This window comes from Salmo salar, chromosome 20, assembly GCF_965601325.2.
Source record: "Salmo salar chromosome 20, fSalSal1, whole genome shotgun sequence".
Taxonomy (NCBI): domain Eukaryota; kingdom Metazoa; phylum Chordata; class Actinopteri; order Salmoniformes; family Salmonidae; genus Salmo; species Salmo salar.
In genome coordinates, this window is record NC_138310.1 from 58,010,737 (window position 1) to 58,027,543 (window position 16,807).

At 41.6% G+C, this 16,807-nt stretch overlaps 1 protein-coding gene and 1 long non-coding RNA gene across 17 annotated transcripts in view; one reads left to right on the plus strand and one right to left on the minus strand.

Moving 5' to 3' along the window:
* The first annotated feature begins 1,003 nt into the window (after positions 1–1,003).
* On the plus strand, positions 1,004–2,817 carry LOC106580938 (uncharacterized). Its single transcript, XR_001323000.3, has 4 exons — positions 1,004–1,113; positions 1,330–1,435; positions 2,281–2,322; positions 2,502–2,817. It is a non-coding gene; the product is annotated as an uncharacterized LOC106580938 (long non-coding RNA).
* A 155-nt stretch (positions 2,818–2,972) lies between these two features.
* Positions 2,973–16,807, minus strand: part of LOC106580939 (pleckstrin homology-like domain family B member 1) — a 107,645-nt gene continuing 93,810 nt past the window's right edge. For 11 of the 16 annotated variants that reach the window (XM_082966578.1, XM_082966587.1, XM_082966579.1 and 8 more), the window contains 14 exons: positions 15,830–15,949; positions 15,004–15,162; positions 14,451–14,591; positions 12,625–12,741; positions 11,741–11,843; positions 11,262–11,366; positions 10,262–10,556; positions 8,643–8,733; positions 8,219–8,365; positions 7,860–8,079; positions 6,767–6,852; positions 6,530–6,559; positions 5,845–5,883; positions 2,973–5,311 (listed from right to left, as the gene is read on the minus strand). In XM_082966578.1, the coding sequence (XP_082822704.1) occupies positions 5,171–5,311; positions 5,845–5,883; positions 6,530–6,559; positions 6,767–6,852; positions 7,860–8,079; positions 8,219–8,365; positions 8,643–8,733; positions 10,262–10,556; positions 11,262–11,366; positions 11,741–11,843; positions 12,625–12,741; positions 14,451–14,591; positions 15,004–15,162; positions 15,830–15,949 (1,794 nt within the window). In that variant the 3' untranslated portion in view covers positions 2,973–5,170. The remainder of the gene's footprint in view (positions 5,312–5,844; positions 5,884–6,529; positions 6,560–6,766; positions 6,853–7,859; positions 8,080–8,218; positions 8,366–8,642; positions 8,734–10,261; positions 10,557–11,261; positions 11,367–11,740; positions 11,844–12,624; positions 12,742–14,450; positions 14,592–15,003; positions 15,163–15,829; positions 15,950–16,807) is intronic. The other 5 variants (XM_082966583.1, XM_082966581.1, XM_082966580.1 and 2 more) reach the window with 5 other exon arrangements.

Sequence of the window (16,807 nt, forward strand, 5' to 3'; positions counted from 1 at the left end):
CAGAGGATAAGTTCATTCGAGTTACCAGCCTCAGAAATTGCAGCCCAAATAAATGCTTCACAGAGTTCAAGTAACAGACATCTCAACATCAACTGTTCAGAGGAGACGTGAATCAGGAGTTCTTGGTCAAAATGCTGCAAAGAAACCACTACTAAAGGACACCAATAAGAAGAAGAGACTTACTTGGGCCAAGAAAAACAAGCAATGGATATTAGACTGGTGGAAATCTGTCCTTTGGTCTGATGAGTCCAAATTTGATATTTTTTGTTGCAACCGCTGTGTCTTTGTGAGATGCAGAGTAAGTTAACGGTGTAGTTCCTACAGTGAAGCATGGAGTTGGAGGTGTGATGGTGCTTTGCTCGTGACACTGTCAGTGATTTATTTAGAATTCAAGGCACACTTAACCAGCATGGCTACCACAGCATTCTGCAGCGATACTTGATCCCATCTGGTTTGCGCTTAGTGGGACTATCATTTGTTTTTCAACAGGACAATGACCCAACACACTTCCAGGCTGTGTAAGGGCTATTTGACCAAGGAGAGTGATGGAGTGCTGCATCAGATGACCTGGTCTCCAGAATCACCTGACCTCAACCCAATTGAGATGGTTTGGGATGAGTTGGACCCCAGTGTGAGGGAAAAGCAGCCAACAAGTGCTCAGAATATGTGGGAACACCTTCAAGACTGTTGGAAAAAGCTGAAGCTAGTTGAGGGAATGCCAAGAGTGTGCAAAGCTGTCATCAAGGCAAAGGGTGGCTACTTGGAAAAATCTAAAATATATTTTGATTTGTTTAATCCTTTTTTGGATACTTCATGATTCCATGTTTTATTTCATATTGTTGATGTCTTCACTATTATTCTACAGTAGAAAATAGTAAAAATAAAGAAAAATCCTTGAGTAGGTGACCAAAATTTGACTGGGACTGTATATGAATGACAATGCCATCAGTTCTAGTTGTAAGTTTTGTCAATGTCAGTGGTTGTCCTTTGAACATATCAGTTCTACTGTCTATGACAATGATAACCTGTGTTCTGTTCTTCCAGTTGTAAAATGACCCCACTGTCAAACGAGTTGACCTGGAGGAAGGACATGTCATAATCTACATAGATGGGGTAGGAACATGAATAATGAACGTTGCGTCTAAACAGGTTGCTGTCTATCGGTTACAGAAAACCTAGTTGGATGTGGTCTCATTTGCATCCACACACTGGATTTAACTTGAACAGTAACATCAAAGTAATACCGTAGTGGATGTTTTCTACAGGAACACTATATGAATCAATAACATTGAACGGCAGTGTCAAATGTATTATTCCCTTTTCTTCCAGCTTAAGCAGAAGCAAACTAAGATGTATAGCCTGGCCATAGAGGAGGATGTGCCTGTGAGGAATCTGAAACCAGCTGTGGTGAAAGTGTATGACTACTACCAGACAAGTAAGAATTCCATCTTATACAGACAGTGAAATGTGTAGGTTTGCCAAATATCCGGGAACTTTAAATTCCCTGGTTTTCCCCAAATCCCGGTTGGAGGATTCGTCGAAGCAGGAGGGAATAAGCAGGATATCCGGAATCCTCCAACCAAGACTTCTGGAAAACCAGGAATTTAATTAAAGTTCTCGGAATTTTGCAACACTAGAAACTTGATCTCATGCCCAGCAAACATTGTGCTCCCCAAGGGTTATCATGAAAAACCGGTGCTCTTTCTCAAATGGAAAAAGATTGCAACACCCACAACTAGATATATTAGACCACAAGTGTCAAACTCATTCCACGGAGGGCTGAGTGTCTGTGGGTTTTCGCTCCTCCCTGGTAATTGATTGATGAATTAAGGTCACTAATTAGTAAGGAACTCCCCTCACCTGGTTGTCTGGGTCTTAATTGAAAGAAAAAAACAAAAACCAGCAGACCCTCCATTAAATGAGTTTGACACCCCCTGTATTAGACCTTTGAAAAAACGTGTCAAAACGTGTTCGCTTTTAATAGAACAGCACAATGAATTGAAAATAATATAAATATAAATGCACTTTTTTTCTCTAATGGAAGAATACTAGTTTATTAACCAGTTTCCAAACCACCCCATTCTTTCTGAAATATTTGGTGGCACTGGTATACCTGTCTAGGTTACGTACATAACTCAGGTTCCCTGAAGAAGGAAACGAGACATCACCAGCTATTAGTTCACCCCTGAAGTGGGAGTTTAATGATGTTGACTGACTGAAAGGGAAGTAAAGTTAGCATTAGAAAGAAACTGACCTCTGCATTATCTGTTTGGTTCTCAGGTGATGAAGCTGTGAGTGAATACAGCTCCCCATGTGCAGAGAGTAAGTACATAACAACCTTTCTCTAACCAAACCTACTTCTCTCATACATATGTTTGTTTTCAGTTTGTGAAATTAGCCTAAATGACAAATGTAGATATTCATGTGTATGTTCACTGTTTTATAGAGTAAAATCCTAGGACAAGCAGGGAATGTTCTATTGATGTTTGACATTTTCACAGGTGATGAAATTAATGAAGTGTGAAAGACAGAGAGCCAATCACAAGCTGACTGGACCCAGGCTCAACCAATTGCTTTCCTATCAAGGAAGTCATGTTTTTAGGTCGAGCTCATAAAACCTCTACATTTATTTGATTTGATGCTTACAGTTCATTGTACCGCATTGACCAACTTGTGATACTTTTTTTTTTTAACTTATGTTAAAAACGGATATGTTTAATAGATGGGCATACATGGGCCTTAGAATGTACCTTTAATTCAGTTTGCTTTTGTTACTTTGATTTGTGCTAACACGTCACAACCTGCTGTTGTAACCCTAAAACTGCTATTACTAAAGTGATTATGAGATCGTTATTTCAGAAGTAACATTTCAGTGTTTCAACTGCGATAATGCACATGACTGCATCTACTGAAAATGAAATGCATGTTTTAATAAAACCATGGACATGTTGCTATGATTTCAAACCACGGACTCACAGTGACATTTCTGTTTTAATAGATCTGACAATATCCATTTAATCCATACATGAAAGTGCCGTATAAAACAGTGTACCATCAACATAATATAGTCTGAAGATGGTGCAAGTGTGTGAGAGATGTTCTACAGTGTTGAGGGAGTGTAGACAGTTATGACCCCATGAGTGTTCTTTTAAGTATGGTATACTGTATCAATAAATACAGAACTCATAAAACTGAAGTGTATTCTGACCATCCTTTTGAAATGACAAAAACAAGTAAATTGCTCTTTATACAATACTGGTTGAATGATGAGTAAATTACATTTTCATACAGGCATCTTTTTACAGTATAAAAGTTTTTTTTTTATAACACTATGATATACCTCTGGCCAATGCTGAATATTTGGTTGCACCCATTTCAGTGTGGGGAAAATATAAACGGGAAAATATATTAAGGTCTTTCCTCACTAGTCTCTTTTCCTCTACTTGACAGTGACATGGTTTACAGTACTACTATATCTCAGGCAGGTTAACCATAAATAGAAAAAGATAACTACATTTCACAAGGCTTCTCAATAAACCTAAACACTCAGGTTTACATGTTCAAAATCACAGCATAGTCTTTAAAAAGATATTCAGATGCTGATTTATAAATGTTGTTGTGATCATGTAGCCTGTCTGAGTCCTTTACAATGATTATGTCAAGTTACCAGATCATTTAACGTTCGATTAAAGCTGAAACGCACCCTGAATCCAAAATTCCTGTGCATTTGTGGAGATCTGAAAGAATTGGATTAAGTGTAAGCAATATTATATTGCGACAATTCCACCTAGCTACCACCTGTTTACCAATCCTCTCAGATCTACACAAGAGCATAGGATGGGATAGTGGGGGCTTGAACTTGATTTGGAATTCAGGGGAGGTTACTCTTCACATGTACTTGTGTATTGCTGCATCAAAACAGCAGTCAGACTCCCCATGCAAGTCTGTTGAATTCTGATACTGTTAACAAAGATTGGAGACCAGCACGATCAAGAGTTACAGACTAGGAGTATTATGACACATCAAGGCACAGAATGATTAGCATTATTTTATATATATATATATATATATATATATATATATATATATATATATATTACCTTTATTTAACTAGGCAAGTCAGTTAAATAACAAATTCTTATTTTCAATGACAGCCTAGGAACAGACAGCCTTGTTCATGGGCAGAACAACAGATTTGTACCTTGTCAGCTCGGGGATTTGAACTTGCAACCTTTCGGTTACTAGTCCAACGCTCTAACCACTAGGCTACGCTGCCACCCCAATGACATGTACTGTCGTCTCATTTATGTAGTCCCTAGAGCTCCTGGTGTTGTAGGCTGGCAGTGATGGAATGGCTGTTTACGCAAAGGGGTCAAGTTATCAGGACTTGGCAAACAGACTGTGTGTGTGTCTTTAGGAGTTGCAAAGTATAAGACGGACACAGTGGAATCTAGTTCAGCAGTAGAGTAAGATCACAGAGATGGATCAAGATCTAGTTTCATCTGTGACGGGAACTCAAATTAAGTATGGACTCCTGAGGTGGTGTGTTGTGTCATGGTCTTACTGATTTCAATTCGGTTTATTCGCCAACATTTTCAATAGAATTTCTTTTAACCATTTCTTAAATGATTACATCTTTCGCTCACTGATAAACTTAAGTAGATTTGGGCAAATGCCTTCGTATTCTATTTGAAACATTCCATAAAAAACGACCATCTGTTTGAAACCATTGTTATGTCATTTGGCAATATTCCATATAGTGTGAGTAAAAAAAAAAAAATATCAAAGACATTTACTGATACACAAAATAGGTCTCACGCAAGAGCCTGTAACTAAAATAAGATCTCCATTTGGCAATATAGAAAGGCTTTTGAGCAGAAAGTCTGACAGTTAAGTCGTTTTGGTTATATACAGTGTGTGTGTGTCTCTTCCAGGGCTCTCTTTTTTTAATCAGTGGGCAGAAGCAAGTAGAAAAACCAGTGGAGAAAAAATGTCTATTGTAAAGTGAGAGATGTGAGATTTAAAAATAGATATAATGAATGTAACAAAATAAAAAGGAAATTTCCCAATATCGGGAGAGGCGCTAGAAGGAAAGGCCTGAATCTATTGAAGTGTTCCTGCTGAAACAGTCTCCTTATGACCTTATGTCAACGTACGCAAGTCTCCCCTATTAGTTCATGAACTGCGTGTAGCCCTCGGCTCCCGTTACTATGACGTCCATCCATATCCTCATGGCCTCCGGGGCAGGGGCCACCATGTAGTACAGTCTGTCATGAGTCTTCACACAGAAGGTCAACGAGGGATTGGGGCTCTGGGATTGGAGGAGAGAGAAAGGTCAAAGGTCAGTAATATGGAGCTGACGTATCATTTAATGACTCCGATTTAGCACTCGCTGTTAAGGGGTGAGAAAATGCAGAAGCTACCCATATCCTTTTTGGGGATTATTGGAGGCTAGCTTGAATGCAGAATGTGGGTGGAGTTTTTTTTTCCTACGCGCTACCCTCGGTTATTGTCTCGGAATCAACTAAAATAACCAATATCATGCTCTGTCCCTACATATTTTTCCTAAATGAATTGGTCATGATGGTTAGTACAATGGGTGCGCTACAATAATCAAATATCATAAACGACAACCCAAAAACCACAGGCAAGACTTAGTTGCTACACATTTGCCCATATAGATTTTTTTCAACTGATTGTCTTGTTGCCGGACAGTGGGGCTTCTCCTAGGCCGAGTCACACGTCTGTCTTTTGAACATGTAAAAAGAAAAGTGAGCACTACGCTGCGCTACCACGTGTTTATCCACAACACACAGTTAATCAGGGCGTGGCAGGCACACACACCTCTCTTCGAAACTGAGGAGGCAGGAGCTCAGAAAAGTGCTGAAGGAGACAATCAGAGTCAAAACAGGATACAAGAAATACAGCAGGACAGTACACACACACACACACACACACACACACAAAACATGACATTATTCTACACACAAACCATAAGACGCATGTGCCCAACACACATATTTTACAGTTGCACACATGCACTTCTTAGGAGTTCATAAGCTATATACAGTATGAAATACAACACTGATATGCACACACGCAAACACACACCTCGACCCTTAGTCTGTTTCAATTGTATTAATTGAAGGGACATATTCAAACACAACCAATTCCACAGAGGAACAGACAAGTGAATAATCACTAAAAAGGCTTGCTTTGGCAAACAACTCCAATGCAGGCACTTCGGACAAATATGAAACTAAGGGGGGGAAATGTGAGGATCCAGAGATGCACTGTTCTGTAATGGCTGTGTCTTTTTGTTGTATTAATCATGCATGATTCCACCCCTGGTGGGTATTCAACTGAAAGTTGCAGATAGCAATGGAATATGTAGAGCTGACACAAATCCTTACATTTCTATCTGAACATTCTGTGTAAACAAACAACCAAACACACACACTGGGGTAAGGGGGGCAGAGAACAAGCAATGGGTGGGTCTGTGAGCTCACAGACAAAAAGTGATACATACATTGGCCAAATTGAGGTTGAAAAATCCTTTCTGTGAAACCAGCCAGTCAAAGCAAAAGAGTGAGAAGAGAAATGAAAGCGTAGAAGAAGCAAAATGTGTATAAAACAAAAGAGCTTCAAGATAAATATTTAATCAGTACAGTGACAGCATAAAAAGAAAAAGTGATTAAAAGAGGATTTCATTGTGTTCTGCATAAAGATTGTTTTCCGATTGTTGGGTAGATAACACAGAAAGTACCTTCGTGGCGATACGCAAGTGATCATAGTAGACCTCTTCAATGGCCTGGAAGTAGATGACTCCTTTCAGTTTGGTCTCGTGCTTGTCTGTAGAGGAGATAAACAAGACAAAATGCTTAGGTAAAAATCACATTATTATTTTCGATTCCTCCAGTACAGTTTCTTTGATGACAGAGGGAGAGAGAGTCATGGAATATATGTAGATAAGGACAATCCTTTTCATTGTTTATCACAATTCTATTATTGAGCTCCTACAGTATTTCCTAAGCCAGTGTCATAAAAGGAACATACTGTATCATCATGCCCATTTGAATAATATTGCAGCCAAAGAAGCTCCTCGAAATATATGTATATTTCAAGTTCATTTTTTGTCGAGAACACAGCTTCCTTTTAGTTTTAAATAGGTTGCCGTGTCTGACTATTGTATTTTAGACTTGGGGCTCTATTCAAACCTCCTCGCAGAAATTCAGCTTTACAGCGTGATTGGAATTTAAAGGCAATGTTCCCCCCCCCTTTAGTGGAGACTGCATTCATAGTAAATGCTGCATGTCGACTCAATCGGAAATTACTTTTAATCTATATTGCGGGATCTGTAACGCTGAAGCGTTACAGATTGAACAGAGCCCCTGATTTCTACATTCTTACGGTACAATATTGCAGCTTATTTCATCAACCACTGCAAAAACACGAGGAACCGGGTTAACTTTATGCCCCTTTTTACCTTCAGGCATAAACTGCACTAGATCCCTGCTACATAAAAATAAAAGCATCATTTTCTAGGAAAGTAGTTGCAATTTTATATAAAGTAATTATTTCATAATTAGCCGTTTTATCATTTAAATCGCCAAGCATTTGCATATTACATATGCAAATGCTACCAAACCGCTAACCACAAATGTGCATTACCCTTGTGTATCCTAATGTTCATCTCCACCGACCTCATTTATACCACCTTTCACAAATACGGTCTACATTGAGGTCAAGGGGTATTAATATGCCATGTACTGTATCTCCCATTGGCTCGATCAGAGCAATAAGAGCACACAAATATGTTTGTATATAAACATGTATATAAATGGCAGCATTTTCCTTACCAACGTAATAGGAGAAGGTCCTTTTGAGGCGGTCGAAGACAAACCAGCGTTTCTTCCACGACTTGATCTTGCCGCCCATCTTGACCAGGTAACCCTTGCACATCTTCTCTGTGAGGATCACGTGGTGAGAGGTCTCCACGTTGTGGCCGGATGATTCGATGTGGGAGCGCAGGTCAAACTCCTCTTTGCGGATGGGCAGGTAACGAGTCATAGGACGGGCCTGAGGAAAGAAGGAAAAAGATGTGTAACCAGTCTTTCGAAAGCCTGTACGACTAACAGAGGATCAGAGAGACAAATCTCAAACTGCATATACTTTTTGATTGGTTTTGTAGGTTGTTGTTGTCGTGCCTGAGGCTCACCTGGGAGAAGTTCTTGCTTCTCATCTTCACCTCCTTGTCCACCAGCTGCTGCCTGTGCACCGTCTCCTCCTGCAGCCTTTTCTCAGCCTCCTCTCGCCGCCTCCTCTCCTCCTCCAGCATCTGCCTACGGGCATGGCTCTCACGCTCCTGGAGAAGATCATGAACATAAAGCCCTTTTAATATCAGCAGTTGTCACAAAGTGCTTTACAGATACCCAGCCTAAAACCCCAAAGAGAAAGCAATGCAGATGTAGAAGAAGAGTGGCTAGGAAAAACTCCATAGAAGGCAGGGACCTGGGAAGAAACCTAGAGAGAAACCAGGCTCGGAGGGGTGGCCAGTCCTCTTCTGTCTGTAAACACTGAATTAAGACATTAGTATGGGATCTGACAGGAAGCTAGACATGGTGTGTGAGGTGGTGTCTTACTCTGGATTCTATGAGCCTGGCCTTCTCTAGGTGGGCTTCTTTCAGCATCTTCTCCATCTCCTCGATCTTCAGCGCATCCATCCCACTGGCACTGCAAACCAGACAGTCAGAGTTACATCTCAACTACCAATGACATCCATCATTCAATATATTTATGGGTAACAGAGTATTAATACTTTTAAGTCCTAAAACTGTGGCCCGTCATGGAAAACCACGCCCAAAATGGATATAGATCGGCAAGCTTCTTACATAGGAACGAAAAGGATTAAGTAAGTAAGTAAATCCTAAAAACACCTGTCATCACTGGTCATAAAAACAGTAACTTACTATGTGGACACTAACTACCACAAACAGTTATTAACTATCACAGTTATACATTTCCAGTTATAAAATGGGTCATGACATGTCTATAACTGTTTAGAGGTCCAATGCTCGTATACACTGGAAATGTCCCGTACGGCCAGGTGGTGCCTAGCGGACAGTGAGTGCAAGGCTGTGTTCATTAAGGCATGTGAAGGTCAACATTCTAAAATGTTTTGCAACAGAAGACAAATGACTGTTTCTCATTGGACATGTCCAGATAGTAACCTTCCCTCTTCGGACAGTTTTTTTCTTCTCAATTTCCTGCCTACTGAACACAACCCTAATGAGTGCTTGGGCCTGATAAATACATGCAATATTTGATTACCCGTTTAAAGTGGAGAAACAGCTGTGCTTTCACCAGATCCAAAAGGGGATGGTCACATCTGCCTAATCTGTGTGACCACACACACACCCCCTACCTTTCATATCAACTGGCTCAGGGAAACCCCTCTTTATCTGTGCAGAGTGTCTTTCACTAGTCTTAAGACTATATTTAACTAGTCATTTGACTATATTTCAGCAGTCACTCGTGTTTATGGAAGAGTGTTTCCCTGTTGACATTTGTGTAGGCCTCATTATGGCCGGTGATAATTCATGCACGACAACAAACTTGACGAATTCTGTACGGACTGGGAGTGCCTTTCTCTGTCACCAAGACGACCTGTTCACATTTGAATTCTAAGTTGTAGAATGTTTGAACTGGATTTAGAGAAATATACATTTTTCACACTATCGTGCCGACTGAAACCAAACTGTGCTGGCTCGGATACTTTACACATCGTCCTTTTCAGCATTGTTCCAGCAGACCAGTTCAGGACAGACAACCTGGTTTGGTTCCAGCAGACCAGTTCAGGACAGACAACCTGGTTTGGTTCCAGCAGACCAGTTCAGGACAGACAACCTGGTTTGGTTCCAGCAGACCAGTTCAGGACAGACAACCTGGTTTGGTTCGGCTCAGTAGTGTACATTAAATATCCACCAGAATACTGAAAACAGCTGAGCAGACGCATAGGCTTCTTTAGTCACTATTAGACAGACAATAATGAATAATAAGTTGATACAAGACACAGCTTGACCCATGTGGTTACTAATCGGAGATTCCTTGGCATAAATGAGTCAGTATTTGTGTGTACTTTGTGTATCATGTAAGGCTGAGTGTTCCTCGCTCTAACCTGGACATGTCGGTGAAGTGTGTGTGTGTGTGTTCGAGAATATGCGTGTGTGTGTGTGTGTGTGTTTGTGCACGTTTCTCTGACCTGGACATGTTGTCAGGGGAGCAGGCCGAGTTGTTGCCGGTGGAGACGCTGGTGTCCATGCTGTCAGAGCTCTCCAGACTCAGTGTGTCGTACGGCTGCTCGCCCGCCGGCGGCGGCTGGTGGTGCAGGATGGAGTGGTGCACCATGGGAGGGCCGTGGACATGGGAAGGGGCATACTGGGTGTTGAGGTGGGTCTGAGAGCCGTGGAGCGCATCCCACTGGCACTGGGCCTCCACTGCAGCCCGCTGCTTCAGCTCAGCCAATCGACGCCGCTGCTCCTCGATCACCTGGTGGCCTGGGGGTGGAGGGAGAGGAAGTAGGAGGTCACAGCTGATCTGGGGGGTGGTTTCATCACGTCCAGGGATACCCCATTATGTCCCGTAATGACAGTTCCAGGATGCATGGCAACGCCCTCAGCATGCAGACACACATACTCACCCACTAACCAACTCAAACACACTCATATCCACTTGCCAAGAAAAAGGTCCTGATGATCAGTGTCACCCAGCTATGAAGAGAGAATACCTAAAGATTGCCTGTGAGTCCATGTAATGTAGATACCACAGGTCAGCGACAGATGAAACCAGGCCCCACACATACATCAAACATACAACATGTATAGTATGTGCTCGGTATTATCAAAAGCCCAAGCACAATTCAACCGGCAACACGTTTCCTCATCACCAAAGCCTCCTAAGTACATTAGCAGCAGAAATACTAATACAAAATGATCCAGTAACCCAAGGAAGTCACCTTCAAGTTCAAACCCATGCTCGCTATCCATCATAACTGACAGATACCTCTTTTAAAAACAGCCGCAAAGTTAAAGAGGAACAAAGGTGGCCCGACAGATGAAAAGCACTGCTTCTACCAAACGCATGCATTGCTGATTCTCAGCAGGAAGATGGAGACAGACAAGAACATGGAGAAGAAGAAGGATGGAGAGTTTATATGAGACGAACGTCAGACTTTTAGGAAATTAACATGAGACCAAACCCACTCCCAGGATCAGAGGTCTGTCTGTCTATCTGTCGGTCTATCTGTCGGTCTGTGGGATTGTCCATGGTGGAGCAGGGAGACTCAGACGTGGAAGGCAAGGAAGACTCTGTGACATGGAGAGTGGAGGACAGTAATGGAGAGAGGGATGGTTGGATGGAGGGACGGAAGGACAGGGTGACAGACAGGAGGACAACATGGTGGTTAAATCCGAGCTAGAGGAGGTAAGCGAGGGAGGGGTCGTAACCGTGGAAGCAGACACTGGGTGAGGGGGAAGTGGGGTGATGGAGACAGGGACGGGGACGGGGTGTGGTTTCTCTGAAGCCTGACAGGAAATCTTGAAAATGACAGCCAAATCTTGGAGAGGACCATCTTAAACACATAACTATATTTATTCCATGTTGATGTTTACTGTTGAAACTCTCAGATCAGACCAGAACATGGGACAGAGTGGCCTGGTGTAAACCCCCAAAAGGCGGTTACCTTTCTGCTGTAAGGCTAGCGCTCTCTTGGTCTCTATGTCCTGCATGGTGGCAGCCAAGTTCCGTGGCAAACTGCCGGTACTGCTGGGAACCATCAGCGGGCTCTAGAAGGACACAAAAGAAGGACACTGATTGATTTATTAATTAAATTAACAATCAATGAAAAACACATCCATTGCATCACATCCATTGCATCATTGATATGTTGCTGTAAGTACACAAATGACAAGCCATCAAGGTTTACACAAAAATATTTATTTCCAATGTGGTCGTCATTGACTGGCAGGCAAGGCCAAGAGCCAATAAGATATCCAGTGAATGGGAAAGTATATAAACCATCATATGCTATGCATTTAAGCTCTCGGTCTTGTGAGCAATGTCATATAATAATATCAGATTACATTTGATAGTATCATGTAACACACAACACATAACAACCTGCCGTTGTTTACCAGTATGTAACCATAAGATATGTCAAATCAATCACCAGGTGACCTGAGCAGGATGCATACACTACATTCAAATTGATTGTGTATAAAGAGCCTTATGTACTTTAGTCTTCCTCATAGAAACTTACCACAAACTATTATGATGAAGCTAGCTAGATTGCAGGATTACAGCAAATGGCTGCCTCAGAAGAGATCTACACGAGCTACAAAATCCAGCCACAAACGTGACCTCCCTCCTACACCAGTACCTTCTATTTAGTATTTTAATTTGGTTGTAGGCTTGTGTAGGCTGCAATTCGGCTTTTAGCTGCAAATGTGTGCTATTCAAATTAACCTTACATAAACCTCAAATGATAATAATAGCTGATTACTACATGATCCGCTGAGGAGCCTACTAGCCAACCAATAGAGATGGAGCGGAGGTGACGAGGTTTACCTTGGAGGTTGTGTTGCGTCCCAGTGTGGCAGCTCCGCACTGCAGATGGGATCCGGAGCCTGCTTTGGGTTGATGTACCATTTGTCCAGCATCACTGTCCAGCTTGGAGCGGAACACCTGGGAAGAGTGAAGATGGAGCAGGATCAGCTATCAAACACAGTACACTAATTGTTCGAGGTTACCCCGCACATAGTAAAACATGTATTACATTAAATGGAATGAGGAATATAAACTAAATGCTTACTCAAAACTAGTCTGGTGGGAGATGCTATGAGAAGTAGAGTAGGGTACAAATACAAAAAAAATGCTTTTTTAGCGTTTCAAAGGCATTTCAATTCAACCAAGATATTGACATTGATTGATATCTTTGAAATGTTAAAGCAGCCTACTTTTGGTGAGTATACTTTAAATCACTACTGCTACTACTGAGATATCAGACAGACAGAGACAGTGTTTATTATGGCAGCACCAACAACATCCCTTGTATTGGTGATCCTTTGATTCCTCCCATAGGTGTAATGACAGAATCAGTGTCAAAGTGCTTTACTTGCAGATGCCATTGTGAAGACACACACCCTGTTGTAACCACAACCGTCAGGTGGTTTGTCCCACGGCCTCACTTGGCCATACAGTATGAGGTCTTATGGCTTTTCATTGTGCCTGTAAATCTTCAGAAATGTATTGCAGTCTAAGCTATACCCAGGTTGGGGTCAATTAATATTTCAAGTACTTGGAATTGACCCCAACCCTTTGGCTATGATTGTATGTACTGTAGTATAACCTAGCAGTAAATAGAATACAATGCACATTATAAACAATAATTTTTGAAGATTTCATATTCAGGTGCAAATGTAATGACATCTTTAGGGCTAGGCCCCTTTTTTCTCCACTTCCTGTCAGAATGACGTGCCCAAAGTAAACTGTCTGTATCTCAGGCCCTGAAGCCAGGAAATGCATATAATTGGTACCATTGGAAAGAAAACACTGAAGTTTGTAGAAATGTTAAAATAATGTAGGAGAATATAACACAATCGATATGGTAGGAGAAAATCCAAAGAAAAACCAACCAGAATGTTTTTTGAGAGAGAGAGACCATCCTCTTAGATATGCAAGAGAAAGGTCATATTGAGAATGAGCTCCCTGGATGCAATTCCTATGTCTTCCACAGGGTGTCAGCAGTCTATGTTCAAGGTTTCAGGCTTGTAACTTCAAAAACAAATAAGAAATATCAGTTTTAGCAGAAGGACAGTCTTGGAAATTCGTGTTTGCGCGCGCATGAAGACATTACGCACCTGCTAAAATTGGTTTCTTATTGAACATACTTCTTTCCGTAAGAAATATTATAGTTTGATTACATTTTAGGGTATCTGAGGAGTAAATAGAAACATATTTTGACTTGTTTGAAACAAAGATTAGGAGTAGATTTTCCAAGTTGAACGAGTGTATTACTCAAAATCGATGCCGCCAACTAAACAGACCTTTTGGGATATAAATAACGATTTTATCTAACAAAACGACACTACATGTTATAGCTGGGACCATTTGGATGACAAATCAGAGGAAGATTTCAAAAAGTAAGTGAATATTACCATAAAGCATGTGGAAGATGCTTATAAAAATCTAACTAAAGAAAAAGGGAAAACTAAATGTATGAGTGGCAGCAAGCCCAGGCAGACCATCGATGAACAATTAGCTCAATCAACAAAGCACTTGAAAAGGCATTTTCATCAGAAGTGAGAACATGAAGACAGAACAGAAACAATGGAAGAGTAAAACATGGGGAGGAATAGAAAAGAGGAGGAGAAGGCAGCACCTCTGAGAATTACCTGCATAGGCCTGCGAAGGGAGAGAGATTTAGCTGGGAGAGGGGGGCAGAGATGGCTGCTCTCTCCAGCAGCCATCACCTCCTGGTACCACTGCTCTAAATCGAGAGTGGGGATTTGAGGCCTACTACGCTCAGGCTGGTACTGGAGGGCCGCAGTTAAGAGTCCACAGTAAGAGGCAGCAGAGAGGCAAAAGACAGGATGGACAGAGCAAGGGAGTGGAGGAGGAAAAGAAATAAGAAAAAGCATTAATGAACAAATAAGAGGATCTGGTAGTTTTCTAAATGTTATGTTTTTTGTGTATTAATGTTCATCTTCTTGAAACATCAGCAAATGCTGACATATAGGTCTCTCAACGGAAAAAACCTGTTGAAATGAATGACGTCAATATAACCAGTTTACAACCAATTACAAACATGGTTGTAAACTGGTGGTTTGATGTCATTTCAACAAGCTTTGTCCACTGGGGTAGAGGGGTCATTCGGGCATCTTCACAGAAACGAGAGATGGAGGAGAGATGGGTGAGAAGGAATAGAGAGAGAGACCAGACACACACCTCAACAGAGAGAGAGGGGGAGGAACCATGAGGAACGGAGAGGCAGGAGAAGGCAGGGTCTCCCGCTCCTGACTGGAGGGGCCGGAGAGGAGAGGTAGGGGAGGACTCGACCTTCGGCATCCCAAAGATCTGAGTTAACTGGCCCACAGTCAAATACTCCTTTCATTCAGGGAGCCACATATAAACAGGCAGACAGGATGTCAAAGGGCAAATAGGGAAAGATAGAGAAACACAGGCAGAGAAGGACACACGTCAACAGGGAGGAAAACAGAAGCTACAAGGACAGCATGTGAAATACATGTCAGTAAACCTGACTCTCATATGGATAGTCTTTCAATAATATCAACCCATTGTACCATCCAGACCTGGGTCAAATACATACAGTATGTCAAATACTTGAGCTGTGCTTGATTCAGTTTGCCTGGTACAATGGAACCAATGGAATAGTTCCAAAAGTGCAAGCTCCAAGCTAAATCAAGCTCACCTAAAATATACTGGCAAGTATTTGAATGTATATGACATATGTACAGTATTTCATCCAGGTCTGTTACCATTATCCTCAAAATTCTCCAATCAGTAATGCACCGGTTAGTTGAGCTGATTATAACAAGGACAGGGCCATCTAGCAGAAAGCCAATACACCAGTATGTAAGTACAGTAAGCTACCTACAAGAGGACAGCTAGAGGGAAAGAATGAAAAGAAAATAAGGAGTGATAAGGAGAGAATACAGTGAGACAGAGAGAGAGAGAGAGAGAGAGAGAGAGAGAGAGAGAGAGAGAGAGAGAAAGTGATGGAGAGAGTGATGGAAAGAGAGAGCAATGGTACCTCGCAGGGGACAGCTGTGTCTAGGATGAGCGAGAGGCCATGCTGAGCAGAGGTGGTGAGTTGGGTGTCATGGCAATCTCTCCCATACATCCTATAGACATCCGAGAGCTTCATGTACTCCTGAGAGCCAACGCAACGCAAACCAAACAGGACAAGAGGCCATGAGCTCACTCCATGACACGTCCTTTTCATAATATGCATACTCATACACACACGGATGTGCACCCATTTCAAAAAGGTGCATGTGCACACACAGGCATATAATACACGTACTTTACAACCACCTAAGACAAGCTGCTGCTTTATCTTGTGTTTTTAAAACATAAAACACATACGTTTGTGAGAAAAACATGAACAACTATATGAACGGAATAAATAATGAGCACAGCATCTCTCTAACCTGTAATTTCCCAAGCCTCACATCGGGCTGGAGAACTGAAAACATGCTGCGAAATAATATAATAACAGTGACGTCAACAAGCTCTCGCCATCTTCAAAGGATAGCAAAACGCTAATTGAGAGAAGTGTACTACACATACCAAACAGAATAGTACACTTCAATGAGAGACAAAGCACCATGCATGTGAGCCTCTGGCTGAACCGTCACACAAACATAGCATCCTTACACCCCAGTTGTAACATGAGTTGTTTATGCTTTTGCCCATTCTAAAAGTTGAAGAGACACATCAATTAAAATGGCCACAGTTAATCCAACAGACCAAGTATTTCATAAAGACAAACAATGACGACATTCAAATCAGTACTGTACTTCAAGGGCCTCACAGGATGACCAAATGTGTTTTTAAGCTACATATGTGGGGCGTGGTGCAATTTGCTGGGAGTCATTGGGGGTAACAAGAAATAACTCACACAGACCTCTTAAAGGCCCACTCCTTAATTAAAAAACAACCACAAAATGGCAACCTCGCACCTTGGTTTCCTATAAAGCTGTAAATATCACAGAGTGGGCCTTTAAGT